The sequence below is a fragment of the Brugia malayi genome (genome assembly GCF_000002995.4).
Source record: "Brugia malayi strain FR3 genome assembly, contig: Bm_v4_Chr1_scaffold_001, whole genome shotgun sequence".
In the NCBI taxonomy this organism is placed as follows: domain Eukaryota; kingdom Metazoa; phylum Nematoda; class Chromadorea; order Rhabditida; family Onchocercidae; genus Brugia; species Brugia malayi.
The window spans coordinates 11,637,105-11,661,035 of NW_025062475.1; the positions used below are offsets into that span (position 1 = coordinate 11,637,105).

Below are 23,931 nucleotides of genomic sequence, written 5' to 3' on the forward strand. Positions count from 1 at the left end.
TATGCATGTATGTATGTATGTACGTATGTGTGTGTGTGTGTATGTATGTGTATGTGTATGTGTATGTAACCAACGTCCTTCAAATCCATCCATATCAGTCAGTTAGTCGGTCCATAACTTGTCAACATTTTCTCTCCTTTCTCCTCTCTCTCTCTCTCCCTCTCTCCCTACATGTCCTCCAGTCTTCTCTCTCTCTCTCTGTATTTACACTTGTATCTATAGTAACGTAAACCATTGCGCCTGATTTGTCGAAATAGAGGTGACGTCAACAAATGCATGTATGTGTGTGTGTGTGTGTGTTGTATGTACGACATATGTATGTATGTATGTCGTATACATTGGTCAAATTAGGACAACATTATGTGCAAATTTAAAAATGTCTTTAGCCTAAGCATAAAGGGAATGGTCATTGTGTAATAGTCGTACATAAATTTAGTAAAATGACTTAAATACTAATAAAGACAGTAATGAATTCATTTCTTTTAAATCTTTCACAGTTTAAATTACTAATTGAAAACATTATCAAATGATAAATTAAACTAAATAATATCAATTTTGTTACTTGAATAAAAGATTAGTTGAATACATGTATTATCTTTTTCACTTGTATAATCATTGATGAACAATAAATCACTATCCTTAAATGATATTTTTGTCAACAATCACTCTGCATAGATGGATATATGTGATGACGGACAGTTGATAATATTTTTACCGTTTTTTTTTCTAAAAAAGAAAAAAACAAGAAAGAAATAATTTATGCAAAATTAATTTCAATGAGAAAAAAACCTGTTCAGTGATTTATGCAAAACTAATTTCAATGAAAAAAAGAAAAATATTTCTCATATACGAGAAAAATCAATCTGAACATATAGATACGATGAATATTTTAATTTTATACAATAACCCGTTAGCAACTCTTCTTTACGCCTCGCTGTTTTTTGTTCTTTTTGCAAAATGATGTAAAAATAAGAGGAAAAGACGAGTGAATCTTGTTATCGAGTTATTTTTTTACATGATATAGTTGAGATTGAGAAATAAGAGTACCCATTAATATAGCTTCTTCTTCCTTTCAAAATAATTTGATTTTTTTTTCCTACAAACAAAAATAATAATACAACAATTATTACATAATAATTAAAGCAATAAAGATTGTACAATGGTATTGTAATTGTCATGTGATAATAAGCTCTTCAGAAAAGAATAAAAGAGAGATCAGTAAACTTTGATTATAAAAAGGAAAAAAAAACAAAGACAAAAAAGAACAAACCAAGATAACAGATAGAAATTCTTATAAGATGTTATAAAATTGGAAAAAATGACAAACTTATAACAGAAAATACCATGACAACATGTATAAAAAGACAAATATTGAGCAAACAAAACAATGATAGAACAATATATATATATACCTATATTTGAATGCGATTGGTCATTTTACAGTTAGTAATCCTTCACGAACGAAATCACGTTCTTCTGCTTTTATTTTTAGTTACATTTCCATATTCATCGAAGATGTCCTTTAGTCATCTCCATCAGCATCATCTGATTCGTAGAGATAGTCTCTGCAAAAATTCAATTAATATCATATAAATGAAGGAACAACAGATAAGAGAGGAGAGGAGAGAAAAGAGAGAAAGGAATCTTCTATGAATAGTATTTCATAAACTTGTAGATGAGAAGATAGAATTAAACCAATATCCAGTAACTCAAGTGAATAAACAAATTAATGAAATATATATATGAAAAGCCTACACATGATTAGAAAGAAATTTCTGTCCATCAGCATCATTATCATCCGTATCACTGTTACTACTGCTACTTTCATTATTGTAGTACCAAAAACTTCGTGAACATTTCGTATTTTTTGTTTCGTACTTATCCAGTGCTTTCGCTATACGAGATGCCCAAATTGCTGCTTGCTTCTCTAATCCTAATTAAATGAACATTTTGTTGCATTAGCAAGCTTTACACATTGCATAATATTATTAATATTAATAAATGTTAGTAATAACAACAAAAATAATAGTAAAGGTAATCGTATATGTTAGAAATAATTCTAGTAGACAGCAGGATAAAATAACAATAGTAAAAATAGGAAAAAAATTATGAGCGAAGAAATTTCCTATCCTAAATTCTAATCTCACCATTTCTCGCAAGTAAAGAAATTGCTTACCTGTATTCGAGTGACTACAAATATAACACAATGGACAAAGAGCAACAGCTCCGATGGAATTTAATCGCCTTGTTAAAGCTCTCGCGACCTGCAATTTATTATAAACTAAAATACAGTTATTAATATAACGAAACTAAAAGTATATAAAATTTATAAAGTATACAAAAATAAGAAAGAATGACAAACTCGATAATATTGTTTGTGACCGCTACGTGAATCACCAATACCAAGAACAGCGAAATGCATTTGTCGGCATGGTAAATTGGTCGCTTTTTGATCGAATGCAAGATCTTCTAGAAATTCCAAAAACCATTCAGTACTCTCCGTCTCATTTCCATCAAGTGTACAGTCCATCAGGAATAAACCAACACCCTGTAGAATGATTGAACAATTTTAGTTGTTATAGATTTCATTTATAATTTTTTTTTTCTTGTCATAATGCCAATAACAACTAATTATTTAATTGTTTCGTATTGTTGAAATCGAGAATTCAAATATTTGTATAATATAGCTATGTGTTAAACAATTCTTAATTGCACTAATGCAATTATTTATAAATTAATAAGTTACCTTCAAAAGATTGCAACAGTTATAAAAAGAAAAAACGAATATAGTGAAAAACTGACAACTTACCCTGTATTTCATGAAAGCTGCCGTTTCAATATCAGCTAAATTAACCACTGGTAATCCTTCGTACTCCAAATGTGCACCAATATAATGAGCCAATTCTTCAACATTTCCTCGTCCTTCAGCATAAAATATTGTCACCACTTTACTCTCTAACTCTTCTTCTCGTTTCCGCAGTTCACGCTTCTATAAAATTTATTACAACAAAGAATTTCTAACGTAAATTTTAATTACGTATGAGAAGATAAAGAATATCCAAATAGAAAGTTTACAACTAATATAACATCAAATACAATTTCATATTTATTAATGAAAGAAGTTACCTCAACATATTCAGTGTATAATTTATGAGCATACTGATAAAGCATATATACACAACCGGGCATAAAAATACCAACCGCTGCAGTAACATATAGTAATACATCATCACGTTCAGCTGCTCGCATAAAATTAGCTAACGAAGATCCACGAGCTGAATGCGTTGACATTACTTTGCTGTAAACAAAGTAAATAACTGCTATAAATATAACAAAATTACTCGATAAAATGAAGAACGATTAAGACTACTGTATATTATTCATGATAATATTAAAGAAAAGATATTAATTTTTTTTTCGATATTATTGACAAAAGCAAAATCGATAATTATCAATCTTTATGAGCAAAAAATGAGATACCGGTAATAGTAAACAGGTTTTAAAAATAAAAAACACTCCAAAACTGAATTTGATCTTTTTATTTTATTACTGCTATTTGAAAGTAAGCACATATGTAATTATATCTCTTATTATCATACAGTAGCACCACTGATTGAAAGAGATTACGAATCATCTAAATGTAAAATAATCGAACAAACAAAGATGAAAAATGACCACAATTATTATATATAATTATATATATATATATAAATTATACATAAATAACAACTACCCTGGCTAAATTTGAGAACATGTTTGAATCATTATGCCTATCCAGAAATACAGATCTCAATATTACAAACAACAATTTAACATGAAAATAAATCTTTTAGTCATAAGATGCAGCGATCATAACATACGATACAAATCAGTTATCAGTACAAGATTTCCAATCATTACAAAGTATTATCTAATTTTGACGTAACTTCCTATGCAACTGGTACTCGTCTATCAGAATTTATAACAAAAGTCAAATAAAAATAATCAATTTGAATTAATCAAAGAATCGAAAATAATCAATAAATTGTCATGAATATCAACCAAGACAGGAAAATATAAAATAAACAAACAATAGGAATAATTTCTAATCACAGTATTAGTCATACAATTGATTCGATTCTCCTACAAATTTCCTATAACTCTCCTGTAAAATTAGACGGCAATTGTTCATTAAAACAGGAAAAGCAGAAACATTTCCAAATAATACTCACAAACTAAATCATGGAAAAAAGAAATGGTCGTGCACAATGAAAGAGATCTAAATCGGGATCTAACGAACGCCCTAAACCTTCCAAAACTATAACTGCTAGTATAACTGTCGTAAATGTTGGATCCAGTGCAACTTCATGACGACTTACGATTGAGAATAATTCATTTAACATTTCGGATATATTCAGCTATAAATCACATTTAATGAAACTTATTTTCCTTGAGCAAACTTGAACACTTTAACAAAGTTGCAAAAATTTTCTAATTTAAAACAATTAATTTTACTAAAATGCATCGTTATCAACTAGGTAAAAAAAAAGTCAATTAAAAGTTGCACATATTGACATATATATATATATATATATTATATATATATATATATATATATATATATATATATATATATATATTAAAACGATGTTTTGATTCAGAATTTCAAATAAATCAGTAACTTCGTTACTTTTTTGAAGGCTTGGAAAAAAAAAAAAAAAAACAAAAATTTTATTCTAATTCTAACTGAACTCTAAAAAGCTCACCATATGGTGAATAGTATGTCGAGAAGACATAACTGTTTATTATTAACCAGCGGACTAATCTGAGCAATCTACAGATTGACGTCTAGATGAATGAAATGTAATAATTCAATGATTTGCATAGCAAACCTTGTTTACGGAATCTATTTCATCTTTTCCAATCTTTTCCATCGTATAATCACAACACTACCTGTAGACAAGCTATACTAAGGAAATAGATGACCGTGATAGACTTAACAAATAGCATACCCTTCTCAAATTGTTTTTGGAACGTGCTATTTGAACGATTTGATCCACTTCAGCATAAAATTGTTGCGGATTTTTGCAATGCTGCTTTGGGGAATGTAGCAGTAATAATTCACCAACATCACGACCCTGCAATCCACATATCTTCTACCTTAAATTATTTCAGCTCACATACATCAAATTTTTTTTATTTCGATGCTTAGAAGTACACATAAAGTTTTCTTTATTTTATCGATAAGTTAAACAACGATTTAATGATGAACTGTTTTATTTTTATTCCAGTTCAGGTATTTTAATTAAGGTAGAGGTAGTCATCTACCAAAAAAACGAGTAAAATTTAAAGTATCATTATAAGGGAATGATTAACAGTGCCGGCAGATTTAACAATAAGAAAGATCAACATTAATAGTACTTTACCTGTGTTCTTCATAATATCAAATATAATCTAATAATTATTAGATTTACTAACTCTTTTGTCAACAACTGCTCGAAAAAGAAGGCGAAGTTTCTGCAAATTCTCTTGTGTTTCTTCAAGAGCAATGCCTGTATCTAATATAACCAACATGGGTTCGCCAGACTCATCAAGATCGCAATCGTCATATGAAATTCGGATACCATCTTTCATACTAACAAAACTGTTTAGTATTTCTTTCTGAAAATAAAATAAACATAATATGTCTGACAGATCTCAAAAGATGTCTTATTTGCTCCCAAATGCAAAACTAGATATGTGAGAACGAAATGAAACAAACAAACCAATCTGTCAATAGAAATTCGAAAAAAATTAAACCATTTGGTTGACCGATAATCATCGTTATCAAACCTAAACAGTTTTAAAGGCATGAATTTGGTAAAATGATTTAAAGTGGGTTTATTTTAATCCTTCCATACTGTTTAGAGCAAGTCTGTATAAATAAACCTTAAAAGTATATTCCCAGGATGAAGATCGCCATGCACGAAATTATCCACAAAAATCATTTTCAACAATGCTCTAACTCCAATCAGTGCAACTTTCTTCTTCAATTCATTTTGCTTCATCTGCAAATGATGACAATTTGATTTGAGCGGTTTTTTAATTCACAAAAGTACTGTTTATCTTATGCGACTAGATTCATTCTGGAAATGGGAAAAAGTAGTATATATGAGCTGTTCATTTACCATTTGTTCATCGGTAACTAATTTATTGATATACAGCCCACTTTCAAATGTTTCCATGATGACATCTTTAGAATAACATATGACTTCAGGAAATCGTACCCTTGTTTTTTTAGGATCGAAATTATCACCAAACCTCTGCAAATGAACCAAATGAAGATTTTTAATTAAGTTTGCAGAAGCAGGAAACTTTAGAAGAGTTAACTACAAATGAACTATATAACGACTATCGTATTCTTGTAGGAAACATCTCTCAAGAAATATATGATGTCAGACTAACAAAAAATATTCGAGAATATGAATTTGTTAACAAATGTTTTTACATTGACTGGTTTCAATAATAAAAAAAAAACTTGCTTTTAAAGCTCTTGCTTCGTTTCTCAAATCCACTTGTAACTCAAGCACTTCTCTGAACTGATTTAAACAAGATACCGGATTTATATATGATAGTCGAGGCATAATGATTTCTATTAAACGGACAGCACATTGCATTATTGACAGATCAATATCAATGCTTTCCCGGATTCCATCTTTTGCAGTCTAATCGAAATAATTTCAGGAATGAATAATGTGCCTGTCGCTTAAGGAAATTCAAACAGGTGTTTTCAAATTAGAATACTTACTTTTATGGCGATTTCAACATGTCGGTCCTTCGTAAACGGTAAATGAATACCTGTAGTCTCCTGGAAAGCCCATACATCAAGGATACCTTTATACACCTGAAAAAATGAAATTCAAGAGAAATGTAAATTGAAGGGCCATTAGTACAATTACTGAACTCAATGCCACTTCAATCACAATCAGAAAAAGATGTCACAAATGTCATAACGCAAAATTTTGTTTTCCAGTGTCCTAAAAGTATCTCATATGCGGTAATGCATTGATGAGAACTAGAATACTTAAACTTCCTGATGCAGTTAAATATCTGTTAGTCTTGGATACAATTAAACTATTGCATAGTAAGCGAAGTATAAGCTAACTATCTCTAAACCTAACTATCTTTAAAATTTGTCTCAAATTTAATATCAACTTTCTTTCGTTCCCGTTTTTCTTTCCTTTCTTTCTCCCTGGCGCTTAATTATGCGATTATTTTCTTAGCAAATATATAATTAATTGTTTTCATACCTCAGCAATACATCCGGAACCAATAGGATCAGTTTCTACTGATACAACGAAATCTTTCCACCGAGAATCACCAAATAACTGATCGAGTGCATGCTGAGAACGATACCATGGACGACTTGTCGTCTTTGTGTGCAGAACTGACATCTTCATAGATGAAATATTGTTACATTTTACGATGATCAAAGTAAACATTAGCAAACAGATTTATTCTGAGAACTGAGAAAGAGCTAAAATGGAAATTTATTTTCTCCTGTGATATGAAATATTTCCTATAATAACTTACTCTGTCACAAAAACTCTTTGTAAAGATATCACGCCGCGTACTTGCCCATTGACCTAATTTGATAAAAGTCGGACCACTTCGCTGCACCATCCACAACAGCCATCTCCACCACAGTTCTCCAAAACCACTCCAAAAATACGCAATTGGAGAAGTAATCAACAATGGAGTGAAGAATAATGATAAAGATACTATCCTGAAAAGACAACATCTGATAAGAAAGTAATTCCTGACAGCTATTCCTGACAGGAATAAGTGGTAAGCTTACTTCCCTTCTTCAATTAGTTCAATTAGAATATAAAGTACATATTTTTATCAACTATGAGAGATCATAACAAACTTAAAGGCGCATCACTTAATGCCTGATGCACTATAAAGACCAATAAAGATTGAACTGAACAAAATATGAGTTCAATCTTTCCAGCAGTGCTAAGCGATATTAATTCTATTAATGAATTTTCACTATTTATCATCAAAAAAATAAAAGACTTCTCGATTAATAATTATCATTTATTCTTTTTGTTATAATATGGTAAATCTAATCAAAAAACACTCCGCATTCAAGTATTCAAAACAAGTTAGAATTAAATGATAACGATAAATTAAATGAAAACGAAATGAAAACAAATATAACAGAAACTATTTTACAAATAATGAATGATTCATTTTTGAATCTTCTCATGATAAAAGATAAGCGAAACCTTAGAATTATTTTGATTACACGTAGAGTTGTTCTATACAAATATATAACCATACGTATACCAAGACAGCCATGATCGTTTGATATTGCTTCAATAGGCGATGAAGTAACCAGCCATGGATTCTCTTCCTTTACTATTTTCACCTATATTTATAAATCTAACAAATTAAATTAGATAACTGCTACTACTAATATGGTACTATATTAATCCAATTTTACGGAAAATCATTTTATACTGAATCCGCTATACACTTATAAAATTTTGCTGGAATCTGATTCATTATATAACTTTGAAATTAAAGATTAATTCCTAACAAATAGATTAACTGATCCATTAAATGGAATCATTAAGATGTTAAGAAAAAATGAATAGCAAAAAGCAACTAAAAAACTTCGACAAGCTTAAAATCATGTCATTAGGAAATTGTTGGAATAATCTAAGTGCTATAATAGTATCATCGGCCATTTATAATAATATCCCTTAATTACATTCAAAATACTACTAAAAACTTCCAATGATTAACACTCACCAGTTGATCCTTACAATGGACATTTTTTATGATCGGTTTGCTTAACAAACCACCACAAAACATTAATATAGAATGTAATTTTCGTTTTCTTCGTGTCGCTTGTACACGGAATATATTATTTCGTAGGCAAAACATCCAGAAGTGTTGTTGATACTTGATTAATGTGAAACATTTCAGAATTCGCTTTGTAGCATCCAACGATCCTAACATCTTTTTTCTTTCTTTAAATTTGTTAAAAAAAATTTCAAGAATTTTAACATTTATGAAATATACATACGACTATGTTTGTGAAGTATTTGTTACCATTGAAAATGTATTGTACTGAACAATTGAATGTTGTAATAACATTTTTAGTATATCTTCGAATTATTTATCAACTGATATTTTTTAAGTATTTTTCAACTTATTACACTGTACGAAAGTTAAATTTACTGTAATTTAATTTAACATAATTCAGTTTAATTCACCTATGGCTATACATCCAATTACAAATTATATGACAGAAATTGAATAAAAGAACAAACAATAATATATTGATAACTTTAGTCAATTATATTCCAAGCTTTCAACAGTTGTACAACAAGAAATAGAATTATGGAATCTCTGCAGAGCACCCATTAAGAATGATATTGTTTAGGAAAGTGAGCTTCATATCAATATAGATACAATATGCAAATAGATGTAGAGAGCTTTTTTTTGTCATTGTTAGAGGACACTTAGAAATGCAATGATGACGATTTAAAAAGAAAGTTAATGCCTAACCTAAACTATTGCATTATATGTGAGCTAAACATAAAAAGAAACAATATCATAATTCAATCATCATATAATATCAAGACTGATTAGGTATGAAATATATCCTTAAATTGAGCATCTTTGTTAATGTAAAAAAAGGACACTGAAAGGTGCAAGTTATTAAACACAGGAATGACCACATCCAGTTGGGCATTTTTTGTTTGAAGCAAACCATTCTGCGTAATGATGAGGATGACCACCATGTGTACATCCACGACACCAACTCCAAATGCCGTGAACTGGCAAAGAACTGAAATATGCGCTGTTAAACATAACCCATAACTTCAACTGCATTAATCGATTCTCTTTACCATCCTCATGAAAGCGAATTCCGACGGTGCTAGTTTAAATATCCTGGAAAATACGGGAAACAAAAAACAGTACCAAAGCGAACAGTTGAAATTGAATTTTTTAAGACATTTCTTGCAATACGGTGACGATGTGACAGATACTGTCTTGCATTTGGCACACAGCAACTTGATCGAAGTACTCTGAAAAACTTATTTTAAAAAAATTGGTAAGCCAGAACAAGACCAAAATCAAAAATAAATGACTTCAGTTATTTTCAATACGCACTGATTTAAGAGAAAATAATTTCTTTAATGCAGGGTGATGGGACAAGAAATTCTCTTAGCTTAAAACACTCAACAAATACCTCGTTGCTCAGATTATTAACAGCTGCAATCCAACATAATTTAATCACTTCTGCGGCTGTATTCCACAATTCATAGCATTCAAGCATATCTATAGAGTACATTTTATCATCTCAATCATAGCGCTTATTTACTTTCCCCTACTTAGATCAGGAGAAAATTATTAAAAATCTTAAACTAATCGTTCCAGAAAATACAATAATTTTGGATCTAATTATCGTTTTCTTTAATTTCGAGCAAATTCCAGAAATAAGAAGCGTACTTTCATAGCCGTCATTATTTATATACCTTCATTTCTCTCATACACAACAAAAATTTTCTCGAAACGAGTGTCTTATACCTACATTAATACTAACATAAACAACATCATACGTGTAAGTTATTAATGACAGTAAAAAAAAATTTTCAAATGCTGTACTTACCAATATAATCCAAGAACCAAAGCTTCTGGGTACCTAAATCGATGAATTCCTTCGATTTTTCCCCCAATACTAACAGTACAGATACGCATGTTTGTACATCACCCTACAATAATAATAATACAGTACATCGTTTTCGCACTGAAATTGCTTCCCATTTCACATATCGTATTAATATTACGATGTATAAATTATATTTTATAATTGTATTATATCTATTATGAAATATTAAAGTCGATTGAGAATTAGACTGACATTCTTATAACGCAACACACAAACTTAACTACGGAGCATGTCATATTCTATAACTGATGCATATAAGCTAAATGAGAGTTCAATATACTTAGATTACTGAAAGGTTAAACCAAATTTGCGATAAAATGTAATTGAGAATTTACCAAATCGGAGTAAAAATTGAACATTGAACATAATAACGGAAGTGGATCCCATGAAGGAGTACGGGCAAGTTCCGCTTTGATTCTCAAATTTCCTCAAAAAAAAAAGAAAGAAATAACACTAAAATTCATTTTAATTCGATTGTTGGAAATTTCGTAATGTTAGTATATATTATTTTCGGATGCTCCAGTTATTTCAGTAATTTCGATAGCTGATTTCTTTTTCATCTTGATAAGTAACTATATACAATTGTTATTCCCGCATAATGGTAGCAACAGTATTTTATAATAAGAAATAAGATGAGTTATTAAGTCTTACAGTTCTTATAAATAAATCTTACAAGTCAACAAGTTATAGTAAACTTTTCAGTGGAAATAAACACTTTTTCTAAACATCTATAATTCACATGTCAATCTTTTGTATCACTTTATAATTAAGAACCATGAAAGAAAAAGCATCAACGCAAATAAAAGGTACCAATCTGACATCGTTTCAGTTCGCTTGTGTGATTTGGCATTCTGTCATCAAGATGTTCCTCGGAACTCGGAGAGCAACTCGTTTCACCTGCTTCAAATTCTTCATAAGGTCGAGGTGAAAAAGCTTCCATTTTCAGATTTGTTGGAGCTTTGAAATCACTACAAAGAAATCATTTCAGAGAACTACAATTTATTCCGTAAAACTAGAAACATAACTGATAATATTTACAAGGATCTCGTTTCCTTAATGAAACATTAGATGCTTAAGATTATTTAATTACAGTTAAAAGTAAATAATAAAAAGTGTGGAGGAATTTTTTTTAAAGCTTAATTACTAACTATGAAAGTGTGCAATCGGAAAGATCAGTATTCAGTCCATCAAGATTCAGTTCATTATCACCAAAAAAGAAATCTGATGAAAAAGAGGCCATTTGTGGAACTACGCCAGAAAATATCGATTCTGTGACATCCTGGCCATCCACGTTTCGTACCACTCCACCGGATGACAAACTTGACGGAAAACGAGAACGTGCTGCCGCATCGCTCACATTAGCGCCATTATCTTTAGCTTAACAAAACTTTGCTTAAGTCTAAGATCTAATGAAATTCTTTCGTTTGCTGTCTTTTTGAAATCAAAACCCCGAAAAACAGAAAAATTGCTTTCAAAACAATAAATACATAATGCAGCTCTCATTCCCGAATATTTTATCAGCACTTACTATCTGTATTTTCATGATTACCGGAAAAAGTTTCCCCACTTGATGGTGTTTCAAAAAATGAAGTAAATGTACAGATAAGACCGACAATACGCCACGTATGAGCAATATCATATTTCTTTATATCTTCAGCTATACGACTGTTGTGAAAACATAATGATGAGGCGTCCTCACCATATAGTTTGTATCTAAACAAATGCACAAGTATGATTGCCATAGAACACAGACAGGATTAATCGCAAAGTTGCAAATTTCAAAGATCAAAAAAGAAAAATGTATGATGTGGCGAATATAATCATTACTAGCTGTGAATTGTTTAAACAAAGTAAAGAGAATTTTTTTTTTTTAAAAATGCTGGAAAGCAAAATGTACAGAAAAAACTTGACTTTGAAACCAACTAACTTTTTAGCTAAAGTAACAAAGTGCTGCGGTGAAACCTGAACATTTGTTTCAGTTGGTTCACAACAAATCAAATAACTGGGAATGCTCGATTGGAACGGATCATACTTCCGTCTCTTTGGTGCAAATGCTTCTCCTTTGCGCACCTTCTCTCGCTCAACTAGTGATTCGTTTTTTAAATTCAGTTGACTGCTTACTGAAATGTTGCGAAATTACTCAACGAATAATGCAACCTATCGTGCCACCTCAACTTCTGATTTTAAGCTTTAAAACTAGTATGAAAAACTATCTTATGAAAAAGGTAATTAAAAATGATCTGTTGGTTTTTTTTTTAATTGTTTTCTACCAATTCATTTAAGAATATTTCATTCTTTTTTCTTTTCGTTTCTATAAAACTCACTGAATTCAAATATATTGCCTACTTCTCGTCACCTCAGTCGGACAAAAGTAATATTCTAGATTTCCGGAATGTAAAATGATGCTTGCAACTCTAAAGGTATTGCTATTTTTTGTAATATTTTTGGCAAAAAAAAAAAAACATACACATTTGAGGAATTATTACCTGCAACAGCTACAGTACCAGCAGGTGATATGTCAACTGCGACGTCACTTACGTGATTCATTGGATGATGAGCATTTTCTACAAAATGCATTACCAATAAGCCATCTTTGCCGGCCGATAGAAATATTTCTGAATCATCCTCTTTCCAAGCCAAATCTAGAAAATTGCATGTCTGAATACTTCTTCATCAGCTGTAAAAAATGATGAACAAAAGCAATGTAATTCATGATGGGAAGCTTTAAAAACATACCAGAGCATATATCACGATGCTCATCAAAACTAGCAAAAGGCAAGAATGGCCTTCGTATATCCCAAACATGTATGTTTATATCGCTTACTACAGAACAGCTGGCTACCTAAAAGTTATCTGATGACCACATCTAGTATTACCAAATTAATGTTATTAATAATCTCTTAGATTTTACATAATAATCAAACGATAAAAAATATCATAAATTCTATTAAACAACCTGGTACTTATGCATTGGTCTCCAGTAGACACGAGAAACAGATGCTGTAGCTTCTACCGAATACATAGATGAATTTAATTGACTTTCAGAACGATCGAACCATTTCCAGACCTTGAATTTTATGAATAATTCTCGAAATGTATCTATCAACTTATGCAAATATATTTAGTTCAGAATTTTATTTATTCAAAAATGAACTCTTCTTCTTTATAGAAGATCATACCCTTATAAATTTATCTCTGCCGGCTGTAGCAATCAGATTCTGATCATCATAACTTGGATTCAGTGCAACACTAGATGGTCCATGATGTGCCACAAACTGATATAGTGGTCGGTCATTTTTACGCAAATCCCAAAAACGCACAGAACCGCCATCATCTGCAGCTACAAATATATCGTAATGGCTAGGGTGGATACCGAATTGCATATCACGGACAGGATCACATGAACCGCTCCTGAAAACTAATTAATTAAGATTTAATTTAAAGTGAATCATATGGCAGCGAAATCATGAATGTTCTTCCAAATCTTTTAAAACTTAACAAATTAATGTTATTAATAATCTCTTGGATTTTACATAATAATCAAACAATAAAAAATATCATAAATTCTATTAAGCAACCTGGTACTTATGCAATGGTGTCCAGTAACAAAATACCATTATGAAAGCGGGTTTATAGTAGTAAAATTAGCGCACTGTTACTAGAGAGTAACAGTTCAACGACTTACATAAATTTTTTAACTGGTTCCGGTACTCGAAAATCATACTGAATAACTGCTGCATCTTTCGCTCCACTGATCAATGTATTCTGATCAGTCTGATGAAAACATACTTTGGTCGCTGAACGAGTATGCGCCTTGTAGGTACGGTCTACAAGTATTCATCACTGAAGTTATATAAAAAGTGTCGTAACTATTTTCCAAAAAAATAATATTTAAAATTTACTCGTACTCTTCAAAATCAAGCCCTTTTACACTACTTCACTTATTAAATCAAGAAATAGGGCAAGAAATGATACGCAAAGCAGCCTTATCGACATTCCATAGGACTACAGCTCCATTGGTTGACGTTGTAGCTATCATATTATCTAAAAAAAATATCTTTAAAAAAGGACTTAATATTCTAAAATAAGTTAATTTCAAAATTGGAAAAAAGGAGGTATTTGTAATTGTTGAAATTTAAAATTAAGCAGCAGGAAGTCACCATTCACCACTTTCCCTATTCTGTTGTATAATTTAAAAAATTGTATTTTCGGCCAGAAATGAATGGGATAAACCGATTATATGACTCCATGCAACATGACTTGCTGAATACATCAAATTCAACCGCCGACTGCGCACTGAACGAAAATTAGCAACAAAATTGAATCCATTCTCTTCGATTGCAAAAATTTTCAACACTAAAATATCATAAATGTTTGGAATATTTTCTTTCTACGCTGTTATAGCAAGACATAACAGAAGTGATATTTCATCAAATATTCAATACAGTATAATCAAATGAAAATTAAACTGAAGAAGAAAAGAAAACAAACATCCTTTACTGCCAGCAGCCGCTACTCGTGTAAAATATCTGTTTGGAGCAATGGAATCAATTTGTTCTTGCAAATCGATTATTACATTTTGACGATGACTTTCCTTCCCCAAATGCATCGGTGTTTCCTGTAAATTCTCACCTATAACAAGCAACCTGCCCCTCTTGCTTGAGCGACCCCAAAATCGCAAAACTCAAGAATTCGCACCTGAATACTTCACTAATATATTTTAGCTTCCATGTTCAGTGCGTGCATAGTTTTAAATAGTTGACAAGATTGTACATAGTCAGTAAGGTGAAAAAAAAAGAGCATTCTAAAATGATTACAATAGCATTCACAATTTTTCCCTTACAAAATGACCTTCCCTTTTGTTAAAAAAGTAAAACAATATGGAACTTTTATTCTAATAAAGCAATCAATCCAATTTTTTGGGAAATCAATCAAATATTTCATCAAATATGCAACAAACTACACTGATAAATACAACACTTGAAAATTCTAAATAAAAGATTTATTACCAAATATACCCATACACATTCGGCATTAATTCTTAATAACAAAGTAATAAATACATCGTTTACTATCACTTCGTACTTCTCAGTTCTTGAATATTAACATCCCGAATCTTTTTGATATCCGAATTTATTAATTTCTCAAACTGCTCCAAAAACTGATGACTTGGCTGCAAAAATAAACGAAGGATAATAATTGCAACAATGCATAAAATAGGATCTTCGATTCACTTCAGAAATGTTAATCATTTTAAACATGAAATTCGAGCAGTTTCATTTCTGAAACGTTATTTAATTCAAAAGTAACAAATTACCGACAATACTTACAATTTTATTGAAGGAAAGAAAGTCGTCGTATGAAACTTTACAAAGAGCATCAATCAACTTCTTTTTTTTAATATGTAAATTTTCAATAAGCGGCTTATTTTTCACTCGTTTTCCATCTTCCTGTTCAACTTGAAATTTTACAATATCGTTCAATGTTTCAACATCGAGTACCATCAGTGTATCATTATCCTGTTCAGCAAGATGAGTGCTGACCTGAAATATACTTTTGCAAAAAATTTTAATGGAACATTTCTCCTTCAGAATCCATGTAAATATTCGAAGGATATAATCGCATGAAAGGACAAGCAGTTAAAACCTGTTATAAATATAACGTTGAAAGTGAGAGGTGGGAAGGATCTTATTAATAATAAAATATAATACAATTATGCTATATCCTCGAAATCAGCAAAATTATATCTCCGAAAAAACTTGGATGATAAAATCGCTTAATAATAGAAATATGCAAAGCATTCTAAAGCATATTGCTTACAGTAAAATCACCGATGTTTCATAGGCACAATAATGTTTATCAGTCTCAGGTAAAACCGAAGATTTGCAATGGGCAGTAGTCTCCATTCCTTAATTACTTATTCGAAAAGAAGCCTTACAATTTCCTCAACCGTTGCTGCTCTTTCTACATTTGTGAAAGTCTTGAAACCACCTTCTCTTTTCTTGTCTTCTTTTTTTGATTTCATTACTCTAACAGTTATCATATCTGATGGATTTGCTACTCGCTTCGCATATGCAGCACCAAACTGTCGACAATTTAATTTCTAAAGTGGTAGATCATTTCGTAAGAAAAACACGACAAATCTTTAATGTAGATAACCAACTCTTCAAAGTTATTAGATCAATAATCTTCCAAATAGCTCACCATAATATCAGCCCATGATTCTGGATAGATTACTCTAAGGCGTAATAACGGAGGATAAGCTTGCCTAGCTGTTTTTGTCTTCTCAGCTTCTGCCAACATTTTCTCAACTTCTTCCACTATCACTTTTTCGTCCTCAAAATTTCAACAGCAAATTCATTCAAAGCACAAATATCATTAGAAAAAATGAAAATACGAAGAAATGTCTTTTAAACTATACAATTTACAAATAAAAGCAAAATAAACGAACAGGCATATTTTTTGATCGGCTACTTTTTGAAGCAGTTAAGGGTGGCTTAACAGCAATTGCTAAGTCAGCAAAAAGCACTTGTCGAGGTGTTTCTAGAGCTATTTTTTGAGAAAAGAATTTACGTCCACTAATTGTTACAAGAGCAATATGCTTCGGTTTGGCTTCCTCCGGTGAAAGTGCTGTAGCCACAGTACTACCTGGCTGTATTATATAGAAACCTGGAATCATAATACTAAAGATGAAAAAACGTAATTTGAAAAACTAAAAGTCCAAACAAATTTATTAATTCTTACCATCACCGAAGACATTGACGCCACTTTCATAATACTGTGGATCTACAAAAATTATCATATTGCGTACATAGTAACCAACATTAGCGTAAAGAATTAAACGAATACAATAAGTAATTTTATGTTTCAAGTTACTATCGCCAAAAATATGACAATATTTTTGAGAACTTTAATCGCTTACATTCACAATCACCCAATGAATATGTAAAAATGATTTCACAAGACAATAGCTTGTAACTGAAATGAATTTAAACAACTTACCAATTTTACATTCATGCTCATGCCCCCAAATAATGAGATCAAAAAATGAAGGAATAAAATTTTCAGGTAAATGTCCGCCTGTTGATCGTTCACGTGTTCGCACCGGTCGATTTTGATGTAAAACAAGTATATTGAACCATGACTCTGCATCTTCTTTTGGGCGTAGAAATCGAATTTCCTCTTCTAAACAATATTCCAGAATTTACGGGATGTAATTTAATATCGAACACTAGATCGCTGTTAGTTACACTTATCTTTATTCAAAAATAGAAATACACAAAATGAACTTGATACTCCATAATCCAAATAACAACTCATCTATTTTGGAAACTGAAAATTAAGATGATTTTAAGAAAACATCTAATGAGCGTCAGAAAAATGATACATGAGATTTTAAATGAAACCTCTGAATGCTCTACACAAGCGATCATCCCGCTGACTGCCAATACCATACAGTGCTAATTTCGTTTTTCCTTTCATCAAAAGTACCGGTGAAACAACAAACTGATCAATTTCTTCAAATTTACCAAATAAGTTGAGAAGGCCTGATTCGTGTAACACGTCCAGTGCAGTTAGACCCTTTAAATTCACTTGCATTAAAATTCAAATTACTCTAAACGATTTAAATATCTCCAGACCAATTCCATATCGGTGAGTGTCATTAACAACTTAACGTTCGGTGACTAGCTCAAGATACATATGCTAGGAAATCAAGAGCATCTCGTGAGCTATTAGACAGAATAAAATAAATTAAATTATCATTTTTAATTCTAACCTTTCCAGTAAGATCATCATGGTTTCCGTGTATTGTGAATATCGGTAAACCAACGTTAATGTTCTTATCCTAAAATGCATAAAAGAAAAAAAAAAATTTCACATAACAAAATTACTACATTATTCTTACAGACATATTTTTTAGCACGTGTAATTTTCTGGTATATATCATTATAAAACAATAATAACCAGAAAATAATTAGCGTCGATAAGATGAAAACTATGAGATGTCAGTAAATATATCAGAAAATGAGCATAATTTGAAAATAGTAATACCTCGTAATTTACATTACTGAAAGCACTGTGAGCAAAATTTACAGCGGGATCACTTAGAAAGCGTAGAGCTACCGGACGATCGTTCAGGCAATATTGACGAAGTAATCGTGTTACGCGGTGTTGCATTTCACGAGATGGATTATTTTCATGGTACAGGTCACCTCCTAAAATCGACTTCATTACAGCTCAACAAAAAAGTGGTCAGTTTTAATCGTCTTTTGACTTAAATATTAGTGGATCGGAGCATCTGGTCTTAGTTCATCATAAGTCTAACATGCTGAAATTTTTGTAATATCTTAGTATTGTTTGGTCCTTACTCATCACAGTAAGATTACTTAATGGTCGTATATCACAAGATTGCTAAGTAAAACTTTACAATTTAATATCTTCTACATCTTATGCAAAGAATTTGCAAATCAAACTAAAACTAAAAGGTCAAAGATACCCAGTAAGACAAAATCAACTTCTTCTCTGCTAGCAATTTGTAGAACTTCTTCAAACGTTCTTATCGAGTCTTCATTACGACCCAAAATTTTCTCCGCAAATCCTATATGTAAATCGGTAGCAACCAATATTCGCACCTTTAAAATATAATTATATTATAGAATATAAGAGACACTTTTCTTTTTCTTTGTTTTCCTTATTAATCACCATGAGGAATTACGATAATAAACTATTTAGGATGAAAATATGATAAACAATAAAATTATGCAGCTAACTAACATGGTCACTTTGTGGTGTTTCTTCAATTTGAGACGATTCCACAAATATATCGCCAGGCTGTGTCATTATTTCAGTAGAAAAATCATTAAAAATTAATGGCGCTTTTCAACCTCAAAAGTATTAGACTGCCGGTTTCATAAATATGCAATTACTACCATCGTTCTCCAAACGCTGTAATAATACCAGCACCATCGATAACAAAAAAAGGAAATTTTTAGTTGAAACTTCAAAAGTAAAAATTTTTGAAAGTCAACTGACAGAATCAGACAACTAGTAAGGCATATGCATTAAATAATGCATGGGGCAAACACCTGAAATTCATAAAAGATAATTGCCCAATGATTAGAAGTATGATTAAATTGACAAGTATTACAACAGTAAACTCGATCATGATAAAAAAAATCCTCTTAAAATCACACAGTAATATAAGGCTTTATTAATTTTGTTTCTTCATATTTTAGTTTTTCAACTCTTATAACAAATTTCAGGTGTTTGCTCCAACATTTTCACACAACAGTATCCGCAATCTACTAATAATATGAGAAAAATCAATTCCCCTCCCAATAGAATAACCGAATTTTCCCTCGAATGATTGAAGCTGATAACAATTATCCCTTGAAAAAGGACTTCGACTGGCTTGATGAAAACCGGTGTTCAACCTGCAACACAACCACTTTTGAGAAGAAACATTTATGTAGCATGTAAACTCAATAAGAACCAGGAACAAAATCACTTTTTTTCTGCATGCAAAACATTTCAGATTATTATTCAGTACAGATAACAGAAATAATTATGCTGTCAATTTCGCAAAGGATAGTTCATATTTTAAAACGATAAATCTCATTTAATCTTTCAATAACGGCAAGTAATTGAGAGGTCATTCACTACTGAAAGAGTGAAAAGCGAAAAAGATTGAGTTAAAAAGAAATTCATTATAGATTCCCACAGACTTGACTCAAACATTAAAAAAAAATAAACAACTTCAAAGTCAACATAAATACTAATCTCAATCCATGTGTGCTTTTCCTACATGTTCTTCCGAATTACGGAAAATAATCTTTCCATTTTTATTCAGATGTACAAAAAAAAAAAAACGATAAGAGTTGACAAACATTATGTTATAGATAACAAAAAATACTTTCAATTCGTTAGAAGAAAAAAGTAACAAACGTATTTAACAGTTCGGATGATTGGAGAGAATACGGAAATACAAGTACGATCCTCCAAATCAGACAAGAACAAACGAAACATTCGCTTTGTAGATATCAAAAACAACAATTTTGTTATAGCAATTATAAAACATTGATACACGCATAGCTATAAGATGTCAGCAAGAAAGCCAAATAAGCATTTCAAATACCGAAGAGAAATAGTAGCATTGTAGTATTGTTTCATCCTTCTTATCGGATGCATCCCTCTATATCCCTCTACACGTGTCCATTTTCATCGCTGAAAATGTTTACAATTCTGAAGATTTAAGACCAATCAACTGGACGCCATACGATAGCTCAGATATTTTTCTCTGCTATAATTTTACCTACCCATACCGGGAAAATTATGAAAGCATTTCTCATTATGTACTGTTCGACTTTTGAGAAGTCCTTCCAATCTCAAAGTATTTGAGAACTTTGTAAACAGCAAAAAATTCTAGTATAATGTATTAAAAACCTCATTTTTTTTCGGATGCATATCACATATGTTCACTGCATAATATAGCGTTAAACTTAGTATTTTGAACACCAATCAAGATTTGTTATATCCTAAAATATAAAAGTTAGCAAAAGGTTACTCTATGCCGATCCCGATCGTCTCTTCTATCTCGATGTCGATCTGAATGACGGTCGTAGCGTCGATCATCATCTCGCCGTGTACGTGGGGAACGATGTCGATGCCTGTAATTATATCATTACTAGAATGGTTATTTTGATCTTTATCTAATATGATTTCGCCGTATTTTGTTATTTTAGACCTTACAAAGAAAGTTTAGTACCCTGTATATCATGCCTTTTGAAAAAAAGAAATGCATACTGTAACGGAAAAATGGAACATTTTAAATTAAAGGCACCAAAAAATGATGACAGACATACCCACGATCTCTGTCATCCCGTCTTCGATCTCGATCCTTATCTCTATCTCTCTCCCTGTCACGATCCCTCTCTCTTTCTCGATCTCTTTCATTCCGTCGTTCCCTGTCATCTCGTTCTTTCCTCTCACGATCTTTCCTTTCCTTGTCTTCACGCTCTATCTTTCCCTAAATTAGTGATAAATTACAGAAAAATTTAGCACTAACAAAATTTGCATAGTAATATAATTATAATATTATCTGATCTCAAAAGTTAAAACTAATTTTTTCAAATAGACCGTAATGGAGTTAGAAACACAAATAGGGTATCATCACAGAACCCAATTCTACATAAATACAAGCAGGAAAAATGAAGACATTAACCACCACTATTCCTACCAATCATTTCAGATAATTTCCTGCAAAATTTCCTTTTGTGGCAAACCTTTCGTTTTTCTTCCCGTTTTCGATCCATTTCTTCGATTGTCGCCCGAATCCTTGCATATGCCATATGCTGTTTACCGGCATAATGGTCATCTATTCGTTGTTGCACATCATTTACAAGCATAAAACATCCACAAACCTTGAATAAATTTTATTTTCAAAATAAATTTTGTAAAATCTTAGTTTCTGCACAACATTAGAAAGAGTGATACCACTTCTATTTCTCTCTTACTGTTCTTAATAAATTTCTCGAAAAAATTAATCTCTCCAACTTAAACATTATGACCGTAGAAAGATACGGCATCAAATGTCAAATGTAAAACAGCTTTTACGAAACAGCGGAAACAACCTGGCAAACTTCCATTGGTTTTGAAAGCTGATTAGCGAGATCTTCAATATGGCTTGTAGGATTCGCCGACTGTGCCAGCAAACGATCCAAAGCTGCACGCTCTTGCTTGAATTTATCTGCTTGTCGTACTTGCTCTTTCGCTTCATCCACTTTACCCAGTGCCCCCAAGGCTTCGGCCTTTAATATTAAAAACAAACCAGTTAGTACGTTTACTATAATGTTAAGTGGTAGCATTAGCAGTGAAGCGAACGCGTTAACACAATAAAAATGATATGATGGGAAACCTGAGGTATACACGATTTGGCGTTTTGGCTCCAAAGCACGGAATTTGCTCACAAGTGTAGGAAGCCTAAAGAAAAAATTCCTTTTTAAAGGCATTTTAAACGCTTTTTCGCACCTAGAAAGACCTCCAGTATGCAGGAAACAGCAAAAATGGACTTCCACCAGTGAGATGATCGATTAGAGGAAGGCTATGCGAGCAAACTGGTATTTAATTTTTGTAAAAAGAGGCAAAGAGCGAAAAAAAATGGAAGAAAATGATGGTTGTAAGGCAAAGAATCTACCATTCAAAAATCAGAGAATAAATTTACAAGTTTCATGCAAAGACACTTTTAAAAGAACCGAGCAATTTATTGACTAATACGAAATAATGAATGTATGGATAGAGCAAACATGAAGAATAACAAATGGCAGCCGTTTTCGATATAAAATTCTAAACAAATTTTTAGAAAAAAGAGATTTTGAAATAAACCATTGAATGTATTATTGTTGTTCATGATTATGAATGATTAAGTGTTAGCGGAAAAGTATCGATATGAAAAGTTAAGCCTGATTTTGATATATAGAGCTACTTTTACACTTTTACTGCGTCAACGGCTGCCGATAGAGAGGACGGAAAAAATTACTTTTTCCATACAGTCGTTGATTTTGGCAGACAGATTGGATTGTTGCTCAGAAATAAGTTCCTTTTGCCTGCGTTGTGCATCTGTTTCACCCTCACCGCCTTCTTTTGAAGCATCTATAACAGATAATTCGAAATATTGTCCCTTTAAAATTCAAATTTTAAAACTTGTCGCAAACTTTTAAGCTGTAAATTTTACGAAAACAAACCTTTGATAACTGGTTGTGTCATAGCAAGACGACGTTCATTCTTTTCAATTTTTCGACGTACTTCATCGTCCAGACGACGGATTTTATTCAAAAACTCTTCCTCATACCCTAATTTCTCGAAACGACTGCTTTCACGATATTTTAGTCGTAGAGCTGGATCATGAATCTATAAACGAGGATACTGGTAGTGTTGATGTTCGGATTTTTTTTTTTTTTTTGAATTGTAGAATGTTCAATGCTTGATTGATTTAGAATAACCTTTGGACAGAAACCGAGATCAGCTTTCGTATTCCTGAACATTTCATTTGGACAGAATGCAACTAAAAAATTCTTGCACACATCAGGTTCGTCGAAATCCGGCTCATCCGTATCACCAATATCCGCATTTCGTTTTACACCCATCAGTTCGTTTAGCATTTGCGCCATCTGTTCTGTGGCCGACATCTTGCTTGCAAGACTATAACAGTAACATAATTCAAATCT

The 23,931-nt window shown here is 31.5% G+C and overlaps 5 protein-coding genes across 8 annotated transcripts; all 5 read right to left on the reverse strand.

Moving 5' to 3' along the window:
• Positions 1-1,522: 1,522 nt before the first annotated feature.
• On the reverse strand, positions 1,523-3,291 carry Bm6357 (flavodoxin family protein; the record flags this gene model as incomplete). 2 transcript variants are annotated; one of them, XM_001895729.1, is made up of 6 exons in its annotated part: positions 1,523-1,565; positions 1,756-1,933; positions 2,177-2,264; positions 2,363-2,548; positions 2,810-2,989; positions 3,127-3,291. In XM_001895729.1, 6 exons carry the CDS (start codon positions 3,289-3,291, stop codon positions 1,523-1,525), a joined length of 840 nt encoding a protein of 279 aa, XP_001895764.1. The 2 variants fall into 2 exon arrangements, with proteins under 2 accessions (XP_001895764.1, XP_042933471.1); XM_043077537.1 differs by having other exon boundaries at positions 3,127-3,249.
• A 923-nt stretch (positions 3,292-4,214) lies between these two features.
• On the reverse strand, positions 4,215-8,988 carry Bm11278 (Uncharacterized protein; the record flags this gene model as incomplete). 2 transcript variants are annotated; one of them, XM_043077538.1, is made up of 12 exons in its annotated part: positions 4,215-4,397; positions 4,992-5,117; positions 5,458-5,640; positions 5,745-5,811; positions 5,908-6,026; positions 6,147-6,281; positions 6,501-6,683; positions 6,767-6,862; positions 7,269-7,412; positions 7,552-7,744; positions 8,250-8,392; positions 8,779-8,988. In XM_043077538.1, 12 exons carry the CDS (start codon positions 8,986-8,988, stop codon positions 4,215-4,217), a joined length of 1,782 nt encoding a protein of 593 aa, XP_042933472.1. The 2 variants fall into 2 exon arrangements, with proteins under 2 accessions (XP_042933472.1, XP_042933473.1); XM_043077539.1 differs by lacking the exon at positions 4,215-4,397 and having other exon boundaries at positions 4,944-5,117.
• A 705-nt stretch (positions 8,989-9,693) lies between these two features.
• Bm6359 lies at positions 9,694-15,317 on the reverse strand (the record flags this gene model as incomplete). Of its 2 annotated transcripts, none has more annotated exons than XM_043077540.1 (17): positions 9,694-9,823; positions 9,958-10,064; positions 10,229-10,317; positions 10,649-10,751; positions 11,044-11,135; positions 11,519-11,676; positions 11,857-12,085; positions 12,258-12,421; positions 12,636-12,828; positions 13,195-13,350; positions 13,445-13,550; positions 13,665-13,775; positions 13,888-14,119; positions 14,394-14,535; positions 14,684-14,752; positions 14,942-15,064; positions 15,200-15,317. In XM_043077540.1, 17 exons carry the CDS (start codon positions 15,315-15,317, stop codon positions 9,694-9,696), a joined length of 2,322 nt encoding a protein of 773 aa, XP_042933474.1. The 2 variants fall into 2 exon arrangements, with proteins under 2 accessions (XP_042933474.1, XP_001895766.2); XM_001895731.2 differs by having other exon boundaries at positions 12,237-12,421.
• A 465-nt stretch (positions 15,318-15,782) lies between these two features.
• Bma-mre-11 (double-strand break repair protein mre-11, putative) lies at positions 15,783-19,549 on the reverse strand (the record flags this gene model as incomplete). The annotated part of the gene is made up of 12 exons (XM_043077541.1): positions 15,783-15,881; positions 16,039-16,251; positions 16,647-16,811; positions 16,913-17,044; positions 17,160-17,377; positions 17,453-17,494; positions 17,711-17,893; positions 18,115-18,289; positions 18,486-18,554; positions 18,761-18,924; positions 19,206-19,341; positions 19,484-19,549. 12 exons carry the CDS (start codon positions 19,547-19,549, stop codon positions 15,783-15,785), a joined length of 1,662 nt encoding a protein of 553 aa, XP_042933475.1.
• A 1,377-nt stretch (positions 19,550-20,926) lies between these two features.
• Bm7328 (putative salt tolerance protein) lies at positions 20,927-23,892 on the reverse strand (the record flags this gene model as incomplete). Its single annotated transcript, XM_001902554.2, has 8 exons — positions 20,927-20,932; positions 21,273-21,375; positions 21,571-21,734; positions 21,991-22,128; positions 22,339-22,515; positions 23,244-23,356; positions 23,449-23,614; positions 23,707-23,892. The coding sequence occupies 8 exons, from the start codon at positions 23,890-23,892 to the stop codon at positions 20,927-20,929; spliced, it is 1,053 nt and encodes a 350-aa protein (XP_001902589.2).
• Between the last annotated feature and the right edge of the window lie 39 nt (positions 23,893-23,931).